The following is a 23,694-nucleotide window of genomic DNA, read 5'->3' on the forward strand; positions in this document are numbered from 1 at the left end:
GGCATTTGCTATTATGAGATTGGTATGATTGTGTTTCACACCCCCCTTCATTATAAATCCATTTGGCATCCATTCTAATAACCAGCATATCATCAGAAAAGAATTATTTGATGTTCCTGTGGATGTCATATGTGCCTTGTACTTTTAGAGCACTTCTATTGTATTTCAATGTTAATTATCTTTCCAATTAATGTACTGCATAATGCTGCAATATAAAATGTGTGCATTTTGTAAATGAGAAAATTGAGCTCAGTTCTGTCTGCTTTGATCCCATTGTACCTTTATTACAATTCAGTACCAGAATTCTTTTCCTTTTCCGTTGGGTTATTGACACCCTGAACACACACAAGGGAGCCATCTCTTGCATTAGAAAGATACATTTATGCTTCTCTTTTCCAAGAAGACCTCCAACTTCTCTTTTTCAAGATCATTTTAATATACTTTCCTGCTTTATGATTGTTACTGAGCAGATCATAAGGGAAATGGAGATGACAAAAGTATTAATAGAGCAGCATACAGCAGTTACCATAATATAGATACCATAAATACTTAAAACTGCTAGGAAATTTAAGTGCAAAACAAGTCACCAATAAAAAATAAAAATAAAAATAAAATAAAAATAAAACAAAATCAAAGCCTTTAGTCAGGGAGTGAAATTTTTCTTCTTTGAAAGGCAAATGATCCAACATATTCTTTAATGTGTCAAAAACACTTTAAGTTTTACTACTAAGTTCCATAATAACGTATGCATAATAGGGAACATGGATATAACATACAAAATAAAAATGGAAAATGTAAAACCAAAACTGTTGTCTATGCGTATGTCTGAAAGAATATATGACTGGTGATTTTCCACAATGAGGAGTTTAATTTTTCTGTTGGGTTTGATTCTTTATGTTTAACTGCTGACAAAAGCCATAAACACTATGGGCTATTGGGTTTGACCTTCAATGCCACAGTCTGAAAACATTTCACAGTACTTTTCCATTCTGAATGTGTTTGAGGAAGGTAAAAATTCTCCCTTTCTCTAGTGACATTACATTTAGCTTTCATCGATGCTTTCATTTTTAACAGAACAGAAACTAAAACACACAGAAAGCTGCAAAACAATCAGCTGCCCCTCACACTCAACAATCTTACATTCAACACGCTTTAATGCTCACTCTTATCTTGTAATCACTGACTGTGTGTGTATGTGCTGAGGAGTGTGTGTGCAGATTAAGAATGTAAGAAGGTCATTTATAAAATACTATTTCACATGGCTAAGCAACCTTAGCTTAAGCAACCTTGCTGATGTAAAGATGTAAAAATGTAAGAGTACTCTATTTAGCATCCTAATACAGTATTTTCTCTTGAACTGTCCTGGAATACTTTAGTAATATCTTAAATGGAGAAAGATGGCAGCTTAAGCAGATAGATTGCCTATTATTGGTCATGTAATTCATGCAACCTACTTTACTACAGATTAATACACCTTTTCAACATCATCCTCAATCAGAGCTTTTTGAATTTCCTTTCATGTATTTCTTAGCAATGACACTAACCTACTGTTCCAGAAGTGCCTATAACAGCTGAGGCAAATACTTGAGGAACACAGCTGTATTTTCCACTTATATGGATCTTGGGATTAGTTTTAAAAGCTTCATCAACCTCTCTTGTTTGGTATTAACACAATTCATTCTGATTTGGTTTGGTTTTACGTTCTACTTTGCTCTTCAATCCTCACTCCAACATCCATGAGCAACTTCTGCCCCAGGCAATTCCTTCAATTGCTTAGAATTAGAACTTCCACTATTCATATTCAATATTCATGCCAAATGGGGTAGAAACTTTCTACCTTACAGAGAAAGTGGCAACAACAGCAACAAAAAAACCCACTTCTGAAATTTCATTTTAAACTGAAACACTACACTTTCCAAATCTGAAAATGAAGAAGACATCTCACAATTGGTTTAAAAAAATCTCTTGAAAGATCATTTCCAACCTACCAAACACATCTCCAGTGGTTTCAGCAGGTTCAGCTACTGCATATAAATTTCACACAGAATCATGGTTAAAAATCAGTTTTAAGAAACAAGAGAAACCAGTAAAGTCAATGATACTATAACTGTATAAGTGAGGATTGCTTGTGCAGGACAGCACAAACATATTTGCAAATTACACAGATTTTCAAAACTTTCAGATCAGGTATTGTTCTAATTTCTCTTTGATTACATGAAAGCGAACAAAAAGCAGCCTAGATGTTAGACTTCTCCATAACGGAAGCTCAGGCCTTGCAATACACATCGTATTTTAGCTTCACTCCCAGCTTGGTTCCTTCTAAGCATACTTTGAATTTGGCATCCATTTCCTGATTCTGAGCTTCGGTGAAAAGATTTTTCCAGTCCCCAACAACACCTGGAATATAAAGAAAAGTAAAATTATAGCCTGGACTGTAAAAAGAAGGGAGTATGGTTTGAAACAAACAAAATCACACCTGTTGTCATATTTCAGGATAACCCACTTTAAAATAATAATAATAATCTGACCAAAGAATACACTCTGCTGCTTTACTTTCAGTGTCCTTAAGAGAATGTGAAAAGAAGTGGGAAGCTACTGGTCTGCCTTGTGCCATACACAGTTGCAGAAGTCTATAAGAGATGATCAGCAGCTATGAAAAGAACTCAAAAAGTTCAAAGATGTGGCATTTAACTGCAAGAGAGTAGTGAGCCACAACCAGACACTACCCTAAGCTGCAGTCTACTTCTGATCTGTATTTTGGAGAGTTCACTGCCTGAGGTATTCTGGATCTACAGCTCTAACGTGATCTGTGGCTAAAAGGTATGGCTTAACCTGTACAGTGTCTGGATTCAACAAATTGAGTGAGGTTCCTAGGCAACCACAAAGGTTATTTAGGAAATCCATGAAGAAAAAAAATCTTTGGAGGTACTTCGTACATCAAGTGCCAGGCTAACCCCAGTAGTCAAAATAAAACCTTTTGCTTCAGTTGATGCTTGCTGCATACTATGACTGAAGGGTGTGCTACCTAGAAGGCACGTCTGCTAACCACATTATATGGGGCTTTACTGAATGATACTGGCCCTTATGATGAAATCAGTTGATAGTATCCTGACGCACCATCAGTGTTTCTTAAGTTCCAACCCTGAAAATTATACATAAAAATTAATCACTTACTTATCCAAATCCATTCGTCCAAGATGCAGTGCTACCATTCACGAACTTTGCAAAATATGCTGCTTGTTTACTGTAAACAAATTTACCTTTGCGGAAAAGAACTGTGCCAACAGCACCATGAGTCTCCTGAGCCTTGTTCTTCATTGCCTGGAAAGTAGCCCTGTCTGCAATGGACTGGATCTGCTCCGCTGTTGGGGAGAATCCAAAGAATTCTGCTATTTGCTTTACACCAGAAGTCAGATTCTGAAAATAATGCAGTGAGAGGGGGTCATAATGTATGCTTCCTCTAAAAAAGGACTTACCCACTCAGGACACATATGGCCATCACCTGCTAACACTATCTTCCTTCACAATACATTTTGCATGTTACGCTGGAGCTCAATTTTCATATAGCCAGACTCAACTTGTTCCTAAATGGATAATTGATTTTGCTTTCAGAAACCTGTACTATTTGCTTCTAATTTCAGTAGGTTTCAGGAAATGGGCTCAGATGTGTCTTGACCATCAGTACACAGCAGCTCCTTTACCTCTTTCAGGTCTTCATATATTACAATCATAGTGTTCTCATCCTCAATGTGTTTGTTCCAGGTGACTGCATGGTCAAAATAAGATCCCCAGCCAACTATGAAGAGAAAAAAGCATCAGTGTGATCCCTTTTTACTACTGCATACTTATTTTTCTCTGAAGGATTGCTTTCTGTGACCCACCAGTTATGTCCACGAAGACAAACAGAACAGACTGTTCTGGTACCGCTGAGGTGGTACCATACTGTCTGTCAGAACAGTAGAGATTTCCATTGGACTTTTGTAGGTAGGTGGCTTCCACACATAAACATGTACTTCCTGTGTGCTTCCCCTCCATTTCTACACTGTCATTAAACATACATCTTAAAAGCCAAAGCTACACATCAACCTAAATCTAAAATCTAAGTTCCTTACACAGTTTTTGGCATCACATATGGGAACACGTGAGGTAAAGACAACACAGTCATTCCATTACCACCATTTCAGAGCTGTAGCACTGCCTCCATTACTTACTGACAGGATTTTGTCCCAGTGCCATTGTCAGGCTGCCAAGCAACTCCCCTTGCTTAGAAGAGCAAAATATACAGAAGCAAAGAATCTTTTGGGCTTTCTCCCCATTTTTGCATTCAACTGTCTCTTTCATCACGAGGTATGGCCACCAGTAAACTAATTATGACACAGCTGTTTTCCCACTGGTCCCATTGAGTTGTTTTCAAGTATTTTCTTCTGTTGTTTCTTCAGCTACGTTCAGTAACTATAACCATACCTTTCCCATTCATGAACTCTGAGAAGAACTCATCCCAGGAGCTGTAACTGGGGACACTTGGCACATTATTGTGGAAATGGAAAAATGAAACAGCTGTATCTTTAGGGTTTCGAAACAACACTAGTATCTGGAGTGGGAGAAAGAGATCAACAACTTCAGATCGCTTATTTCCCCTGGCAACCAAAATGACAGTAAAACCAAACACTCTGCAATCAATAACTTACCAGGGACCACAAAATATTTTCATTATTAGGTAAGGCATAGAGAATAAATTTATAACATGATCATAGTAACGGCTTTGTTACCACTCCTAAGAGTTGCCTATGGTCCTGAAGCAAATGTAGAAAGGAGTAGTTGAAAAAACTGTAATACTGTCATGGAAAGCTATCTCATAAATACCTAAGACCTGGGAAATGTGTAAGAACCATTCACCATCCCACAGGTAGGAAAAGCTCCACTTGATTCTCCTTTGGGAAACCACAGCTGCTACAATCATCTCCCATTTTTCAAAGCACAGCAACAATGTATTTGAAATCCTAACAGACTACAGTCCTTGCAGAGCGTAAACACTTCTATAAACAAGATATATGTAAAACAGGAAAAAATACTCCTTGAACAAGGCTAAAACCCCTATTCCTTAACCAATTCCTCCTTTCATGTGTGGTACATTTCCTAACTGCTATGTACCTTTCATTGTTTGGTGGCTTGGAACCAGAAATATTGAAGTTTTAAAAATGTGACTCTGCATGGAGACAGTCAGCGTCTCAAGAGGTACTGCTGTCACATTCATTCCCACCATGGCTGTATATAGACAAGAGTACGGTAAAAGAGCAAAACATGACACCTCAAATATTTTTTGAGCACTGTGACAGCCTCTAGATCAGCTCTTTGTTTATGTATCACTAGTGCTTTTGTGCTAAGGTGGTCCAGAGGTCATGAGATTCCCATTCCCTCCAAGTTACTTTCCCTCAATGACAGTTGCTTGGGTGCAAGAAAAGGATGTAGCTCCAAATAATAATCAGGCATGAAAAAAAAAAGAAAAAAAAAAAAAAAAGCCCACCTTGGCTTTGTTCTTGAAAATAGACTTGGGGAGGAAATCATAATTCAGATGCGTTGCCAAAATCCTTGGAGATGGAATCTGCTTCATCCTCTTTAGAAATAAACAGAACAATAAGTGAGAACAGGTTTATTACACGGGCACAGCAATAATCTGCAAGCTTTAGTTGCCTGCGTGAAGCAGCTCCTAATCAAAAGGCATTACTCATCCCAGATTATCCTTTTTTACCCTCTCAGGAGAGATATCTTTACTTGCTACATGACTTCATTTTAATAACTTGTGTGTGGGGGCGCAGGACAGAAAACTGAAGTAGGTTCTCTTCACTAACCTGATATTTATCTGGATCTCCACATTCAATAAACGGTAGCTCTGCGCTTACAAGTTTACGCTGAATAGTTGTAAATATCAAATCATTTAAAATCTGGATAAGCCAGTTCACACCTGGATCAAGAAACCCACAGAACAAAACAAAATATATGAGAGGTTTATGTAAAATCTCAGACCCTTCTCATTACATGGCTTAATTCAGCATAATAGACAATAATAGTCATCAAATTTCAGATTCAAATGGGATTAAAGCTCTCAAATGACTATAGACAAAATAATGTTTTCTGTTAACAAGATCCTCAACAGCTTCTTAACTGGGACCTTCTTGGCTCACTTACAACTGATACATGAAAAGCAAGAGGAGTAGAACTGACACAACAATACGTTTAACATATATTTTAGTATAGTCATAAAACAATCAGTGACAGACAATGAAGGCAGCTTTCCTGTTGTTTACAGACAAGCACTTGGGAAGTGTCCAGGTAGAAGAATGAAGGAACGAGTAAGGAGTTTCATTCATCTGTCAGAATTCTCTGCCCCTCTCCCTGCACTGGGCTGAGGATGAAACAGCTGCCTGTTCAGCATTACCAGCAGTGCTTGTCCCAAGCTGTGCCTGTTGCTTTCTCCACAAAGGGACTGACAGAAGAAGGGCTAGAAGAGCTGCAACCCACCAGACACCTGCATCTTTCCCATTGGAAAAGACCTTGCATTGAAGCCCTGCCATGCATGATGGGCTGGATGCCAGGCCTGCTGGAGCAGCACACCTTCACCCCGTGCTCTGTGTCCTCCTGCAGCTGCTTTGTGTTGCCCTCAGGTTTCCCAGAACTCTATGGGTGCCCCAGTGACAGCTGGTGGGAGAGACTGAGTTCAGATCAGAACTGACCAAAACAAAACCATAGGAACTGACTATGCTCTTCACTTCGCTGGATGAGATCTTGGCTAAGGGCTTTCCTATCAGAGGTCAATGCGAGCACACCAGCTGTGTTAGTTCACTGAGTTCCTCCTCTAGACCTATGCTTTCTCAGCAGCTCTTAGCCACTGCTGCTTAGGTCTCAAAGTAGAAACACATGCTTAGAAAGCATTTCCTCCATTATCAAAACCAGGCCCTCCCTTGTAAGCAAACATGTCATACAAGACACTGATCAAAATCAACTAGCTGGTATGCTGGTTGGTTGTAGAGTATTTTTTACCCTCACCACTCCTATTGCACCTTTCTCCCTTTCTGCTGACCTCTGACTACAAGGTTTTTAATTCCAGTTTGCTATAATCTATTACGTTGCAATTACAAAACAAAATACAACAATGATACTACATGTAATGCCAAGAAAATGCTTATTATCTTGCAAGTAAAGATGGTGCATGCTGCCACGTTCTACTCCTTAGGGTCTAATGCATAATTTTATTGCTTCTGAACATTACACTACATTATATTATTAATATGCTTTTCAGAATGCAGTTTATCACACTGGTAAAGGCATCTTGTTCCAGTGATAAATAAAAACTATAGTCTTTACTGTCACGTCTACAGCCAAAAATAGTTTTGAATGCTAAAACATTTTGTCTTTTCAGAAGTATAAATCATGTTAAAAACCAGAACAGATTGTATAATTAAGATAAAGCAGGAGAAAAACCTGCTGCCTCTGCTTGTATGAGGATAATGAGCATTTCTGTTACAATGTAAAGCCATAATTAATTTGTTATTTCCCTCCTTATTGTGTCAGCTAATTAGATACAGTACCACAGACAACAGCAAGTAATGTATAACGTATTCACCGCATTTGGGGTAAGACACCAGCACCACATCATCTCTTCTGACTTCCATGTTCTCCAGGGCTTGGAAGGTCTCTGCACTGCACACTGTGACCGGATAAGGAGTCCCCCGATAGGAGAACAGCAGCTCCTTCAGGGTAAACCCTTCAGACTTCGCTACTGCTTTATTCATTTCATCTACAAAAGCTTTATTCTCTTCAGCCATGCTTCCCAACTTCTGCTGGCACATGAAACCGATGCTCTAACGCCAGTATGCGCCTTTATATATACACCAACCAGCCGCAGGAGGCAGCGATACTCAATGACAGGCAGCCCCAGCGGGCGGGGCGTGCTGACTGCGTGTGCGCAGCTTGTACCGACGCTGGCGGAAGCGGAACCCGGTGGCCATGAGGAGGCGGCTGGTGCTGGGGCTGGTAGCGCTGGAGGCGGCGGGGTTGGCCGGGGCTCTGCTGCTCTACCGCGCCATGGACCGCAGCCGAGGTGCGGCGGGGCGGGGGGGCGGCCGGGGTGAGCTCGGGCAGTGGCTCGCTGTGCTCAGAGTAAGGCTTCCATCACTGCACTAACGGTACGGCTTAAAGTCCATCAGTGTGAGGAAGCCCAGAAGACAGCTCAGCTGATAGAGCTGCACACAGGAGGAGCCTCAGTATTACTATTTCTGATGCTACTTAATAAATGTGGATCACTCTACTCAACATTTGTAACAAAGAGTTAGGTCAAACTTATGTAAAAGTAATTAGAAAAAAATAGTGTATTTAATTATTTCTCTTAAAATATGCTGAGTAACTGTTGACTTATATTTCTTGTCAGACTTCAGATACACAATGCAGAAGAGGTTTCCGTCAGTTCTGGAAGGTAGGTTTGTGTTTTGCTGGCTTCATGCTCCAAGCTTCTCTTTCATCTTACGTATAAAAGGGATTGTATTATTGCTTACAGCTGCACCAGGAGAGATTGTAGAAGTGTTTGTTGTTACATGTATGTGTGGCTGGAGCATTGGATGGAGACCTCAGAAGCGGAGGGCTCTATGTCCAAACAGAGCAGCCATAAAATCACTAAGTTACAGCTAACAGATTTTCCTGTTTTTCAGTTTATTACAAATCCAACGAGTGGTCTGGAATTCACGGCATAAGAGAAAATGACCAAATGGCATGGTTAAGCAGCAAGAATTAAAGTAAGACAGGATGATAAAGAGAATAATTATTTTGCACCAGTTATTATAAAAACGTTGACGCTATGATGCTGAGCTCATCTCTTTCCTTTCTTGCCTCTGTACTTCTTTTTCAGCCCTGCGTGCCTGAACTGTTTTTTCCTTTTGATGATGCTTTTTGCATCCCTGTTGTGAAGCCACCTGTCACGCTCTATCTCCCACTTGATCTGTTTGATATCTGCAATGAGGAAAAATAGAAGATAAAGTCAGGAGCTGATGGATACTTCTGGACATCATGTGGGATACAGATAAATCATGTAAAAGTTAAAACTTATTTATTTATAAACAGTAATAAAATGCAAACTGCTGGTTTTATTAACACCAGAGAACTTTTTTCTCCACAGTTTTTATTTACAGTGTAAAAGGAGAACATAAAAGCCTCCTCTTTTCTGAAGCCCTACTAAGTCCAGTTATCACAGTTAATATCAGCATCATGTATCTTCTAACTGAAAAATACTACACCATCTCTTAATTACGTTGATCTGCTTTTACTCCTGCATTCTCTCTAACCTTATGTGTACCACACTTAAAGTGTATCACTTTTAAGTATAAAATCTAAAAAGAAGCAGAAGAGCACAACAACCTGCTCTCCATAGCATGTACTTACTTGCGTTATCTCTGTTAGCCATAGCATTCATTCCAATATTGTCAAACTTGGACCCAGCGTTTTCATCTAGCAGATAGCCAATCTGTGAAAAGAGAATTTTTCATATTTTACTACAAAGAAGCATGTAAAATACTTCAACTTTTTTCTTTTCCTAAGGATTGATCTAACTTACCTCTTCAGCAGCTGCCAGTATTTTGGCATCTTTGAGTTTTCTCTTCTTTCCTTGGCTGGATCCTTCAAACAAGAAGTATGATGATTATGAGAGACAGAAATTCAGACTCACAATAATGCCTGAACAGAAGGTGTTTTATTGTTCTTTGTTTCTAAACTTAGTAAGACCACCTAAAATAACTCTGTTAACAAGCTTTATTCACCACCTCCCCTAAAAAGAGGGGGGGGGAAGTTATCCAGCAGGAACTAAATAGCAGAACTCTATGCAATTGGTAGCAGATGCAAACCCACAAGCTACTCTGCCAGTACAACCAGTACAACTCCATCCTTCAAATACACCTCCTTTTATCCACAGCCCTTCAAGAGCAGACCATCATTCTGAATTAGGCCACACTGTTTAGAGGACAAAGCTAAAACCAATTCCTTTTTTCTCTATGGTTCATTAAAATCTGATCCACAAATCCACTGTAGTGGACTATTCTCATGAGTATCAGGCCTTCACAAATGGAAATAATACTTCCTTACCTTCACGTGATGCCAGAAAATTCATATCTTTCTTCCTCTTGGTCTTTTTACTGACAGATTTCGATTGTTTGTCATTGTCAAGGTCTGTCAGAAAAAAAGACAATAATAAATCAATTCCTCATTCTCACACCTTATGCATGTATTTAAAGCACACTAGCCAATAAAAATATCTGTCTAGACATAAATCTGTCTCAATGATCTGAGTCTTTACTTCAAAAATAAGTTTAAATTACAGTGGACGCAAGTGAACCTCGATTTCTTAAAGCCATAAAAACTGTTCAGTGATCTGCCTTTAAGCTTTTTTTCCAAAGCACCAAATATGAATAAAGTAAGAAACTTAAGACATATAACATACGAAGGCTAGGACATTATGTAAAATTTGTCATGCTTAAGTATGATGAAATAACAGTCTTACGGAAGATTCACGTGTTAACAGCTGTATGAATAATTTACCTGCTCTATCTTCAATCACGTTCCTGTGACCTTAAGTTATTAGTTGAAATACTCCATTAATTTGTGCTTTGCCAGGCACAGAAAGTGCATTCTGAGTAACCCATCTTTTTCAGTTGAAAAGACAATAAAACCATAAAGGTGCAGCAATCAGTTACTGTTACAGAGGCAATAAAAATAGGGGTGCACAGCTGCATCAGATGAGTAAGCTGTTACATACAAGCCAGTAAAGTAGAAAGTTACCCCATGTAAAAATTAACATTACCTAACCTAAAGAAATAAAAGAAGTCAGAAAGTAACAGATTTTTTTTTCTCTTTGAAATAAGGGTGTGTACTGTAGTCATTTATTTATAAAGCTACTTTTGTTCTGCCAGTGCTTTCAGAATCAAGAAATCACATCTTAGATGCAAACTGTTAAACCCTGATGCATAACTCCCACTTTCATCTCAGAGACTGCACAGAAAACGTTTTTGTTCTTCAGTTAAAATCCAAACCTCTCACCTAGATAACCAAATATTAATTTAAATATGTAATTGCAAATTAAATGATCTATTTTTAAGATTTTTCTTGTTGTTTTTTGTTGTTGTTGTTTTTACTTTACCTGGGCTGTTATCATCACCAGACACATCCATAAATACACCTCCTTCTTCATCCATATCCTCTTCGAAGTCACCTTCTTCCATGCTTCCCAAGGAGACTTCCTCATCATCCAGGTCACTGAATTCTTCATCATCAGAATCATCCCAGTCATCACCAGAATCCTCACTTCTTTTGCTTTTCTTATTCCCATCACTTTTCTTTTTTATATTACTAAAACAAATACGTAACAGGTTTAGCACATCATCTGTTAGAATACAGTTTGCCAGGTAACATCCATCTACCCATAAACACTATGGTAGAAAAGTAAAATATCACTGCAAATTCTGTAAGTACAGTAATAATAAATATATAATGCATGCAGGTATGGAACTCTATTAGTTAAAAACTCTTAGTTAAAAACTAAGCAACTTTAAGAAGTTTCGGGGATAATCCTATTCTAAAATAAACTGAGTCTTCCTGAAAAGGAGCAAAGACACATGGAAAGTCTTTTCAGTAAAAGCCACATCATATGTCAGATCTCCATACGAGAAAGAAATCTCTTGCTTTTTTTCCCCACAGAAAGTAAATGCGGCTCCTTAGATAGTAGGTGCTTAGTTGTTGTTTTATGTCTCCTCTTGTTTTTCACTCCCATCAATCAGGGTTATAGAAACATTTCAGTAGGAGCTTAAACTTAAATTCTCATTTCAGTTCTTAAAAAGAATTTTCCACACTGATTTTAGGGGTATGTTGAAGATATTTTAACTAAAAAAAGAGGTTAATCAATCACTAATGAACTGCTGACTTCCTGAAAACTGAGCTCTGTGATTCTGGACTCTACAGTTTATTCCCTGAGTTAGGTCCAGTTACAACCAGTTCTGACAGCAGCAGCACAACTATGCCTCATTCTGCTTCCTCCTGTACGTGGTAATTCCCAAGCAGAAACCAGAGACAATGAAAAACAAGTAAGATTACACCTTGTTTACTGGGTTACTGCACTGTACAGATAAAATACTACAGGTCTCACGCTTCAGGCCAAGGTGCTGTAAGCATCACTGAATCACAATGCTCCATTCTGAGGGATGACAAAAGCAGCATTACCCAGCATTCAATTGCTATTGCCTTCTTTTATTCCTTTAATAATGATAAACTGAAAGATGAAAGAACTGATTTCGAGTCTTACCCAGCAAAATCAAGATCATCCTGGTTAACACCAACAGCGCTATCATCAGCTTCAAATGCATCTGGGGAACAAAAATACTTTTTACTACAAAGTGTCAAACAAAGTTGATGCAAAATGTTAAGCATTGTTTTCCCCAAACAACTTACATGATCTACATCAATAACAAAGGGATCTGATATTAAAGGGTTCATACTCCCACAGAAAAATATTCCACAAAACAGTTACTTTAAAATAACTGGACTTTTTCTGAAGAAAAATAAATCAAACAAAATGAAAACAGATAGATGACAGACTTCTCTCTGAATAATTATGAGAGTTTACTTTGTCCAGATTGTGATTTCTGGCCAGAACCAGATGATGATAGAAGCAGACACCTCTGTTCTTAAACCTTTACTCCAAATAAGATAAGAACTCAACTAGGATACTTCAGACAAGTGTCCTGACAGCTCATCTGTTGGCTAATTTTCAGGTCAGCAGTTTGCCAAGGCCCCAACTGAACAACTCATCTCACGAGAGAGAATCTCTGAGGAAGGTTTAATAAGACAGGGCAGTAAAAATGAACAGGCTACAAGAAAAGGTTATTTCATTCTTAGGCTACATAAGGTAAAGATCAAAAGGGCATCAACTGATTGTTCCAGTTTGTTTACACTCAAACACCCATGATTTTCTACCTGAGCTAAACAAGCTGTATTTAGTAGCACAGAACAAGAATTGAAAAGTCAGTTTTCTTTCACTTCCACATTCATGTATCAGATTATTTTACACAAAAAGGATAAATTAGTAATTTGTAAAAGCAGGAAATACCAGAATAATTACTGCAAGAAAAAAGGCAACTTTACCCAATGCTCTTTCAAACTCATCATCGTCCACATCTTCCACACTTTCTTCATCATCCTGGCGCCTGCGTTTCTCTCTCATCTTATCAAACTTTGTATAAAATCTGGAACAACATATTACTCTCAGACACAAAGCTAATTCTTTATAAGTAACGTAATTCTTTATAAGATTTAAAAAAAAAAAAAAAGACTAAAAAATAACCCAGCTGATTAATTCAATAGTGTATTTTTCCAGTTGAAAAGAGTAGGTCAACTATTTCAAACACATCCCAGGACAGAGATTTGTATTTTCTTTCTTTTTCGAACTGTAAATCCCTACTGTAAGATTAAAACAACACAATTTTACAGAGGTTCTAGAAATCATTTTGAACACAGTGAATTTATAAGGGGGCAAAAGGAAGATGTACAGATCTGTAAAGTGCCAAGTTCAACTTAGAATCATAGAAATGCTCAGGCTGGAAAAGCCCTTAAAGATCATCGAGTCCAACCACAACCTAACCATACTACCCAAACTAACAACCCTCTGCTAAATCATGTCCCTGAGCACCACATCCAATTTCTATACACATCCAGGGATGGTGACTCAACCACCTCCCTGGGAAGCCCATTCCAGTGCATTACAACCCTTTCTGTGAAGAAGTGTTTCCTGATATCCAACCTAAACTACCCTGGTGCAACTCGAGGCCATTTCCCCTTGTCCTGTCACCTGTCACCAGTGAGGAAAGACCAACTCAACACTGAACTGCAATCACCTTTCAGACACCTGAAGAGAGCAGTAAGGTCTCCCCTCAGCTTCCTCTTCCCCAAACTACAAAAAAAAAACCCTGCGATCTACCAATTAAGTTATAATAAATCTACTTCTAATACTTAAGAATTACAACCCATGAGCCATTCATTATCACGCACTGTTTAGAGTGTACTTATCATCACAATATTATTTGATGTGTAGTCTCCAAGCACTGACTGCTTTCATTCATCCTATTCTTTCCTTTTGATAAATTCTGAAATTACATTCCATGGAAACTGCCATCACAAGTCATTCAAATTAATCAAAATTTGCAAGCACCGGCAAATGCTTATTAGATGTAATTTATTTTTGAATGCATTGCATTAAAAAACACTTAAAATGAATGTTCGTAAATATTTCATTACCTGTGAAAAAACAGTTCATCCACTGGGATTTTGCTTTCATCTTTGGCAAGGAATTCCTTACTGTTGACTGCAAAAGCCAAAAAGAACTGATTTTACTTCAGGTTGAAATGACTGTTATTCTTCTCAGTGGTGTCACAAATGGTTAAACAGCATTACAGACAGAAGCACACCAATACTCAGTGCCATCTGTTACACAAAGTGAGTTCATCACAAAACTTCAACAGTTCTTGCTATACACTGATAACAAGCTGTGAGTAGCCTCCTTGGACAAACTCCATCGGGCTCTAATTTACACGCCAACAAGTGAGGTTGTGCAGTCACCCACCCCAGGGATACTTTTATTTTTTATTCTTATTTTAAAAATAAGGTAGGAAAAAATATAAGCTAGCTCTCATCCACTGACACGGTAGAACTGCTTCTGACCAGCAAGGCAGTAAGGAGCCATGCAGCTGAAATAAGAGCCATGTACCAGAAGCCAATCAAGCATGCTGAAAAATCCAGCCCCGCTCTACCACCATTCCTGAGGAAACAGGACAAAGTATGACATCCGCAGCAACAGACCAACTATGGTATCAATGATTGGCCCTGTGAAGAAGCTTTCCTTCTTGTATCTTCCACTTCCCTCCCTCACCTCAGAAGAAAGTGCTACCGCTTATCTCAGTGGACATACATGGTACTATTTCCTAAGTGACAAAGGTTCAAGTCAAAGGGATCAGCATACAAAAGGACTGTTCAGATGAACAGCAGAAGGTATCAGAGGATTTTCAGTCTCAGTTCTTCATGCCTCAGCAGTGCCTAACTATAATATATAAATACTATATTGGACACTTTGCTTGTAAAATACTTAACTTCCTCAACTTGTGGTAAGTGTTCAGTTTGTTACTTCAAGTAAGAATAAACTATATAATACAAAAACAAATTACATCCTCAAATGTATTCTAGATAAGAATTCTTTAAGCTTTTGTAGCCAGAAAAACACACATCATTAATGGCACATCAGTTAATCTGTATTAGTAAAGCTTCTGCTTAACACATCAGATCTAAAGTTACAGGAAGTACATCTGTGGGAACGTTAAAGGCTTCACCACAGATTATGGTACCTCTTTTGTCCTCAAGGAACAAGCCTAAAGTTTTATCCTGCTTTTAAATACTGATTCTTACCATCAAACCGTGCCCATAATCACTGTAAAGACTGGAAGTGAACGAAACCCAGCTTTTTTCTGTAGGCAGGTAGTCACCCACCAAAGCAAGAATAGAAGAGATACTGAACACAAATCCTAAAAGCCACAGCTGTGGCATTGTTTGAAGTAATCCACATAATCTAAGGAAAGAGCTTAATACATTTTACACTGTTATATAAACCCATTTTCTGAGATTATAAGTCACTTTTCAATTATATTAAGCAGAATTAATGAGGTTATACAACAGTTTGGAAACAAATGCATTAACTGCATACTACTATCGCAATAGCTGGTACTAGACCAGCTTACATTTTAAATATTATCATATAATTCTAGGCATATTTTTATGAAATTTCAAGAAGCAAAAAAATTAGGATGTGAGACATAAAAATGGCATATCTGTGAGCAGGAAACGTACTGTCTTGTAAGTTTCTAAAGTTAATACCCTAAAAGATTGCTCTTCTAACTAAAATTATCACTAGCCAGATGAAACTCTAGGGCTGTTTCTGTTTCTTAGCAGTATTGTTGCCCCAAGCACTGCCAGCTACAAGCCAATTTGTAACAATGCCCTGAACTTTTTATACAGGACTGCAAACACTCTCTACCCAGTGAATGTATCACCTTGTATGAGATGCAGGAAAAAAATGGAAAGTTAGCATGAGAAAATATAGAAAATACATAAGGGTGAAAGCAAAAATAGCACTGTAGACAAAAAGGCATGCTGTTTTCAGGCACTCTGTCCTTTGCTGTTATAGATTTCCTAATGGCAAAGAAGAAGGTATGAGGCTGATGATGCACTGCCTAAGAAAAAGGAATTACTAACAGAAAATAATTGATAAATAGAAAGATAATATAGGGAGGAAATGTATAATAAAGATTTGATGAGTAAAGCTGAGTAGTAGTATAGCAGAAGATAAACTGTTTTTCTACTCAAAAAGACACTGACTGAGACAACAGAAACAGCACAGCACAGTGGATGGATGTTCACAACGATCAGCCAAGATTCCTTTCCTTTAACTTCAAAAAAACAGTTTCTTAACCATAATGTTAAAAGAAAAGAGGCCAGCCTACCTGCCAGATTTTGTGTACTCGTCATAAACTGTTTCTTCTTCCGCTGCATTACCACACTGCTGGTGTTCTCTGTAGCAGAACATAAATCAGAAACAAATTACTTTATTAGAACTTACACAAAGCTGAGAGGAATGGCTGCCATCCAGAGGGACCCTGACAGGCTGCAATGTGCCCTTGCCACATAGACAATCAATGTTAACCTGGACTGTATTAGGAGGAGTGTTATCATCATGCCAAGGCAAGGGATCCTCTCCCTCTGTTCAGTCCTGGTGAAGCTATATGCCTGGAGGGTGTATAATGTAATAATAATATATAATAACATAACGAGAGATGTGCATACTACAGGGAGCCCAGGAAAGAGCCACAAAGATGAAAGGACGAGTGCATTTCTCCTGTGAAGAACAGCCACGAGGGATGGGACTATTCATCCTGGAGCAGACCTGAGAGAGAATCTCATCAATGTGTACAAATATCTAAAGGGAATGTATAAAGAAGATAAAGTCAGGCTATTTTCAGAGGGCCCAGGGATAAGGTGACTAAATGGGGTTTGTACTCATCTGAACATCAGGAAGCACTTTTTAGTGTGAGACTGGCTGAGCACTGGCATTGGCTGCCCAATAGGGGCTGTGCAGTCTCCTTCTGAAGATGCCATCTTCAAAAGCCAGCTAGATATGGTCCTAGGCAGCCTGCTTATGCAAGGGAGTTGGACTAAAAGATCTCTATAGATGCTTTCCAACCTCAAATATTCTGCACTCAGTCCTTACATTCCCCTACATTTATTCCTCCTAGCTTGGCAGCTGCTGAAACTCTGGTTATGAGGCAGCCCTATGCGGCTGGCAGCTGGTTCTAAGTTACAGATTATCTTTCACACAGCCCTGCAGACTGATGCCACTCCTCTGGTGCACCACATGCACTCCAAACATTCGACAAGCATAGATTTACCTTTGCCTTTGTGGAGTTTGGGATTTCTGTACACAAAGCGATCCAAGAATCTCATTAATGTGAAATCTTGCAAAGGGTCACCAGAGTACTGGATGTGATTCCCCTGAAATAAGAAAATGTTTGTGATCTTCACTTTCAGAAAGAAAAACATATAGTTAAAGGGCTCAAATGATCTGAGAACAAAATTAAACAATAAAAATTTGGGGATATCTCATCATTTAAGCCCGACAAGTTAACCCAGTTTTTTTACATGCTTTTCTTCTTTGAATGTCACTGTTTTCTCCATAAGCATCTCCCTTGCTTTGTTTCAGTGATGAGCTGCCTTGCAATGTATTGTGCTAAAGAAACAGAGACTCTTTTTACTGACAGAGATTCACAGTTTGCAACTGCTAAAAGTTAATAGTGCAACTTGTAGACCATATATATAAAAGAAAATAAAAATCATAAGTAGGTGCTTGTGCATAATATCGCAACAGTATTTTAAGAATTAAATAAGTAACAGTTTTCTTTCAAAAATAGAGCCTCTCACATCAAAAAAACCCAGAACTTTTGAAGTAGACAGACCAAAACCTAAAATAGCTCTAAGGGTCATAATATGCACTTTTTAACCAAGTTATTTCCTTCTGTGAACAGTCTTGTTTAGATAAAACACTAATTCAATGAGAAGCTTTGAATTTGAGTGCATGTCACTTGCAGCTCTGCAGAACTTCTAGCAACCTGCAGAGTGCAATAAGGTTTTGTACCTTTCTTCAATGGCAAAAGACAGCTAAGATATAAATCACAGTTCGAAGCTACAGACAGGTAAAAGCACTTACTTCTAGAATTGTTTTTGCAAAGAGAGCCACAGATGGATGAAAATGTTCAGAAAGCTGAAAAACACAAAACATTTGTTTATTTCTACATCAAAAATAAATGCCATCGCTTTTGCATGTTGCCATAGACTTCTGACAACGCTGTATTTTAAGACCACTCTGCAACTCACCAAACAACACACTAGCAGGTACTGAGGCTCTGCCCTTGAACAACTAAGGAATGTCAAGTTCTAATCTTTTGTTATCATTAGCCAGAAGTATCCTCAACTACAATTTTATTTAACTAAAGACTAACAGGCTTCATTAATAAAAGATTCAAAAGTCTAAAAAAGATCATAGATCAAATTTCTGCTCCAAAACTACTATTCCTACTCTGGAACAGCACCAAATACAGCACATACAAGCATAGACCTGACGATGTGTCTTCTAACCCCTCTGTCATGTCACTGAGGGAACTACTCCGGAAATAACCAAGTTGATTTCCTTTTCTTGATACAAAGATCACACTAAGAAACACAGCATGAAGTAATATGAGAACGCTTTACCTTCTTCAGTTCCCAAAGGCTTGTACTTTCAGCACCACAGTACAAAGGACTTCGGTGAAAAGGATCATAGGAAACTCCATTCTTTCTCCCTGGGGGACAAAAGAGATAGAAAATGACCTCACCACCACCTGAAAGTTTGCAAGCAGGAGGATGCTGGTTTCTTTTCTCAGGTTAGAAGCCATGGCCCATGAGGAAACGGCCTTGCATTGTGTCAGAGGTTTAGACTGGACATCAGAAATAATTTCTTCAGAGAGGGTGGTAATGTGCTGGAATGGGCTGCCTAGACGAGGTACAGTCCCCATCCCTGAAGGTATTTAAGAGACGTGTGGATGTGGCACTAAAGTATACGGTTTAGTGAGGGGACTTGGTGGGTCAGGTAGATAGCTGGAACTTGATGACCCTGAATATCTTTTTGAGACTGATGATTCTATTTTTCTTAAAAAGTCATCAAGAAAGAGCAAAGCTAGAAGCAGGCTCAGAGCTAGACAAGTTGTTCCAGCAACGTTCAACTGAATACGCAGCTACACACACCCTGACAATGGCTACATTACTCTGAATGCCTTTCAAGTTGGAAGGAAAAAAACTCAGTTTCTTTATTAGTTAGGCACAAACACACTAACCTAATAGAGAAAACAGCCAGAAGATTAATACAGCCTTTTCACTATTGCTGAGCTAACAGAAAGAAGAAAAAAAAATTATTCTGATTGCTTTGAATCAAACTTCAATTAGAAAATCTATAATTATATTCTAATTAATTTTACCAGACTTGATCAGCATGTCCCTGTTACTGAATGTTAGGAACTGAATGCATTATATTTTCTTGCTAACTTACCTCCCAAATTCTGATGATGAACCCATGAGGCAGCTGAACTCAGATTATTTGTTTTAGTAGAATTTTCTGTTGCGCTCATCTCTTCCCCTTCTACTTTGTCTGCATCCAAGAAAGTTTCCTCATCCTCTTCAGCCTCTTCTTGATCCTTAAAGCACTCTTCTTCATCAGACTCCTAAACAACAAAGAAAACATTTGTGAACAGCTTTTCTTTTTCAGTTTTATTACAACTTGTTAGAAAAATCCACACATTTCTGAAGAATCAGCACACCAAAACACAGTGTTTAGGCAACACGTATTTTTGGCCATGATACAAGTCTACAGTTGAACTTTACAGTCATGCAGAAGTCATTACACAAGTGCAATGGTCCTTCATCATCTGATGAAAGAAAATAACATTATTTCCATACTGCCTGGTTATACTTCAAAGACTGCAAAAAGAAGAAGGCCATGTTCTGACAAAGCTTTTTGGATTGAAGCATTTATCTGCTTACTTATACAGCATTTAGTAAAATAACTCTCTCCATGAATGGAGGCTGTAGGATCTGCTAGAAAGTGGACAACATCTTTGCAGATTTTTAATGCAGTTATAATTGTTCAAGTACTTTTAGCCACAGAACAATCGGATATGAACTAAATCTCTTAAGAATCCCATTTTAAAAGGTAGCCCTTTTGAGGTACGAAGAATTATTCACAAAGAGAAATAGGTAAGGGAAAGGTGAACATCTCTCTTAGCCCTATGGAATAAAGAAGTCATACCACGTGATCCTGTAACTGGACCCTCAGGCCTGGTTTTACTTTTAGAATCTCAGACAGAAGGTACAGGGTTCCACAAATGAAGGACGGTGCCTGTCCAGCAGTGACCTGAAGCAACCTCTTCACGAAGGCCTTCACTCGCCGTAACACCACATCTGCCTTCAGAGATTTATAGACAAGATTAAGAAACATGGATGGCTTTGAGCAGGTTGCTAAACCAGGATCTAGAAGCTTCCTGTAGAAAACAAAGGAGAATTAATCATCATAACGCACACTGGAGAATAACTGCTATCAAAAACTACAACATACATTTTATAGACAGGTATCCAGAAGTACAGTCACAGTTTGTTCTCCAATAGAACAAACAATTATGATATCTGCAAATACTTAACAAACAATTAACTTTAAAAAACATTGTATCGGTAAGTGAAATAAAGGTAAGAAAATATACATATTAAAAACTGAGTTCAACATAGAAGTTTAAACACTGAGGTCATACAAACTAATCTGAACTATTCAGATAATCAAAAAAAGTAGAAAGAAAATGGTTGGCAACTGTCAGGCTTCACAATCAGGCCAGATATCTGTGTTGGCAAGTCTGCTTTCTATTCACTTTTTTTCCAACACTATCTGGAAGGCCTCCAAATGCATTGCATGGTCTGGGGGGAACTAAGTTCCATTTATAAAATCAGCATCAGCTAAACAGAAACCTGTAAGGATCCCACCAAGCGTCTAAATAATCAGCTACAATCAAAAAGGAGATTCTTTTAGACCACAAGTTTTCCTAACTCAACAAATTAAGTCACCTAAGGACTATGTTGACACAGCGTTTTCCTCCATAAGTTCTTTACTAGAAGAGTGGTTAGGTCCTGGAACAGGCTGCCCAGTGAGGTTGTGGATGCCCCGTCCTTGGAGGTGTTCAAGGCCAGGTTGGACGGGGCCCTGGGCAACCTGATCTAGTAAAGGTGTATGTTTGGTGGCCCTGCCAGGCAGGGGGGTTGGAACTACATGATCCTTGTGGTCCCTTCCAACCCGGGTAATTCTGTGATTCTGTGATTCTGTGATTCTGTGATTCTGTGAAAAACAGACAACGGGATTTTAAGCTAATACATCACTAAAACACATTGTCTGCAAAAGTGACTTCAGAATAAGTGATTATCAAATAGTGTTAAAATGCATTTGGAATTAAAATATGCTGCCAGAACACAGTGTGAAGTCACGTTCTGACAACCTCCCACTGTTCTTTATCCCCACAATGAGTTGAAAAAATAAATGAATTAAGTATGTTATTTTCTAGCTCGTAGTAAAGATCAGAAACGTTTATCCAGTGGGACACAAAGTTTGCAAAACCTTAATGGCAGTGAAGCTTTTAACAAAGATCCAAACCTGTCACTCACTTATACAGCGCCGTGTAGTACCTATCGGATACGGTCTGCTGGGAGTCCATAACCTGGAACAACAACATCAGGGCCTGGATGCTGGTGTTGAAGTTCACAAGGTGCAGAACTTTAAACAAGGTGTTCATTTGTTCTTTCACTTTCTCATCACCGATCTCAGCATAAGGGTAAGCTCTGTTTACCCCGCTAAGGAGAGCGCTGAGCATTTTGGATTCAACATCTTTTTTCTTGATGCAGTTCCGGAAAAAGCAGAAATACAAAGTTATCAGCTTGTTGGCCAATGGAGTTTCTTCGTGACTGAGGACCATCTGATTTAAAAAGCACATGGCATAATACTGAGTCTTTGCACTGATGTTTGAGCGGTACAGAAGTCTCTCCACCTCACCGCACACCACTCCTTTCATATTTGGATGCTTGTGAAGTAAAGTCTCTAGCAGATAAGAGGCTTTGGTGGCTATTTTGTTATGAGGGTCTCCCAGTTTATTTACCAGCTGAACAAGCAGAAATTTCTCCTGCTCGGGCTTGTTGCAGAGAAGCTCGTGGGCAGCTGCCAGTGCCCGGGTTTTTGTTGCTGTCAGGGAATCGTGGCTCAGTACTTCCAAGGTCTGCACAAACTCCGCCACCTGCAGCTTCAGCTGGTGCTCAAAGTACCACAGTATCAGCCGTCTGTCCCTTGAGTCTCTGTTGCCACTCGACATTTTCTCTATGTTGTTAAATGGACGTTGTGAGAAAGACCACAGCTTGCGAGTATCTGGTAAGAGATCTGAAAGGAGAAGCTCCCTGAAAGTATCCAGAGCCATGAGGCTCTGCTGCCTGCTGCCCTTCTTCTTTACAAGGTTCACCAGGTTCTCAACAAAGTGGAGACTGTGGACAGCGCTGTCCTGAATGAGGAGGGTCATGGCTGCCATCCTGTCAGCAAGGGTGCCTGATGACACCACCGTTTTCATCCATGCTGACGACGCCCTCTTCTGATACTCCGTCTTGTTCTTGAACAGCTCAGTCTCATGCTGGTACAGCTTTTGGGCCAAGGTCTTGTACTGGGACAGGAGTGCTGGATCCTGTGGCTCAGTAGAAGTCTCAGCAGTGTACTCGAAGTCGTACCACTTGCCGCCAGGTTTGATCAGTATCACCTCCCTAGCACGAAACGTGAAGTCCTCTTCCAGCCTCTCCTTCTGTACTGATTGCTGCTGCCGTGGATCACCACCAGCTGGCTTCTTCTTGCTGTCTTTTCTACTACTCACTTGCTCTTCAGCTTTCTTTTCCTTTTTCCTTTCTGATGAAGGAGAAATTGTTTCCTTTTTGCTTTTCTCCTTGTTGTTCTCCTTCTTGCTTTTCTCCTTGTTGTTCTCCTTCTTGCTTTTCTCCTTCTTTACAGTCTTATCGTTCTCTTTGCTGCCCTTCTTCTCCTCATTCTCATTCTCACTCTCCTCCTCCTGCAGGCAGCTCTTTGCATACTTTCCAAGCCCTAAAGAGCCGATGAATGCCTCCAGCTCCCCGTCCTTCAGATCGTCGATGGCCCCTTTCTTGCCGCCGTCCACCATCTCCTCCGCCTCGTCCACGGCGCACAGCATGAGGAAGTCTTGCTGCGGGACACATTGAGGCTGTTACACGCGGCTCACACGCGGGCCCCACACGCTCCCGCTCCCTCCCTCCTCCCCTCACCTTGGTGCCGCCGAGGCGGAGCACCTCGTCCAGCGTGAACCCGTCGCCATCTCCACCACCATCGTCATCATCTTCATCCAGCTCATAACCATCCGCCTCCTCCGGCCGCTGCCGCACGCCGAACTCCCCGATGGCCGCCATGTCAGGCAGGCGTCTCTCTGACGCAGGCGCTGTGGC

General features: G+C 39.4%; 3 protein-coding genes across 12 annotated transcripts; 1 reads left to right on the forward strand and 2 right to left on the reverse strand.

Moving 5' to 3' along the window:
* Positions 1–263: 263 nt before the first annotated feature.
* SULT6B1 (sulfotransferase family 6B member 1) lies at positions 264–7,992 on the reverse strand. Of its 8 annotated transcripts, none has more exons than XM_085543293.1 (7): positions 7,622–7,992; positions 5,850–5,962; positions 5,525–5,614; positions 4,465–4,591; positions 3,702–3,796; positions 3,261–3,417; positions 264–2,397 (listed from the first exon to the last, which is right to left on the reverse strand). In XM_085543293.1, exons 1-7 carry the CDS (start codon positions 7,845–7,847, stop codon positions 2,267–2,269), a joined length of 939 nt encoding a protein of 312 aa, XP_085399419.1. In that variant the 5' UTR covers positions 7,848–7,992; the 3' UTR covers positions 264–2,266. The 8 variants fall into 8 exon arrangements, 7 of the variants coding, with proteins under 7 accessions (XP_085399419.1, XP_085399420.1, XP_032299439.2 ...); XM_085543294.1 differs by lacking the exon at positions 7,622–7,992 and adding an exon at positions 6,520–6,660; XR_014944711.1 differs by having other exon boundaries at positions 2,180–2,397; positions 3,261–3,362.
* On the forward strand, positions 7,985–9,148 carry CEBPZOS (CEBPZ opposite strand). 2 transcript variants are annotated; one of them, XM_085543303.1, is made up of 4 exons: positions 7,985–8,098; positions 8,426–8,470; positions 8,703–8,786; positions 8,900–9,148. In XM_085543303.1, exons 1-3 carry the CDS (start codon positions 8,005–8,007, stop codon positions 8,783–8,785), a joined length of 222 nt encoding a protein of 73 aa, XP_085399429.1. In that variant the 5' UTR covers positions 7,985–8,004; the 3' UTR covers position 8,786; positions 8,900–9,148. The 2 variants fall into 2 exon arrangements, with proteins under 2 accessions (XP_085399429.1, XP_085399430.1); XM_085543304.1 differs by having other exon boundaries at positions 8,703–9,148.
* On the reverse strand, positions 8,687–23,686 carry CEBPZ (CCAAT enhancer binding protein zeta). Of its 2 annotated transcripts, XM_015857599.3 has the most exons (16): positions 23,518–23,686; positions 21,856–23,438; positions 20,462–20,693; positions 19,706–19,877; positions 18,874–18,962; positions 18,332–18,385; positions 17,517–17,619; positions 16,575–16,643; positions 14,323–14,389; positions 13,174–13,274; positions 12,335–12,395; positions 11,177–11,385; positions 10,126–10,209; positions 9,602–9,663; positions 9,430–9,511; positions 8,687–9,000 (listed from the first exon to the last, which is right to left on the reverse strand). In XM_015857599.3, exons 1-16 carry the CDS (start codon positions 23,656–23,658, stop codon positions 8,861–8,863), a joined length of 3,249 nt encoding a protein of 1,082 aa, XP_015713085.3. In that variant the 5' UTR covers positions 23,659–23,686; the 3' UTR covers positions 8,687–8,860. The 2 variants fall into 2 exon arrangements, with proteins under 2 accessions (XP_015713085.3, XP_085399408.1); XM_085543282.1 differs by lacking the exons at positions 8,687–9,000; positions 9,430–9,511; positions 9,602–9,663; ... (8 more) ...; positions 18,874–18,962; positions 19,706–19,877 and having other exon boundaries at positions 20,559–20,693; positions 21,845–23,438.
* Positions 23,687–23,694: the final 8 nt, after the last annotated feature.

Source organism: Coturnix japonica, chromosome 3 (genome assembly GCF_054131305.1).
Source record: "Coturnix japonica strain WE chromosome 3, WE-NBRP24, whole genome shotgun sequence".
Lineage (NCBI taxonomy): Eukaryota > Metazoa > Chordata > Aves > Galliformes > Phasianidae > Coturnix > Coturnix japonica.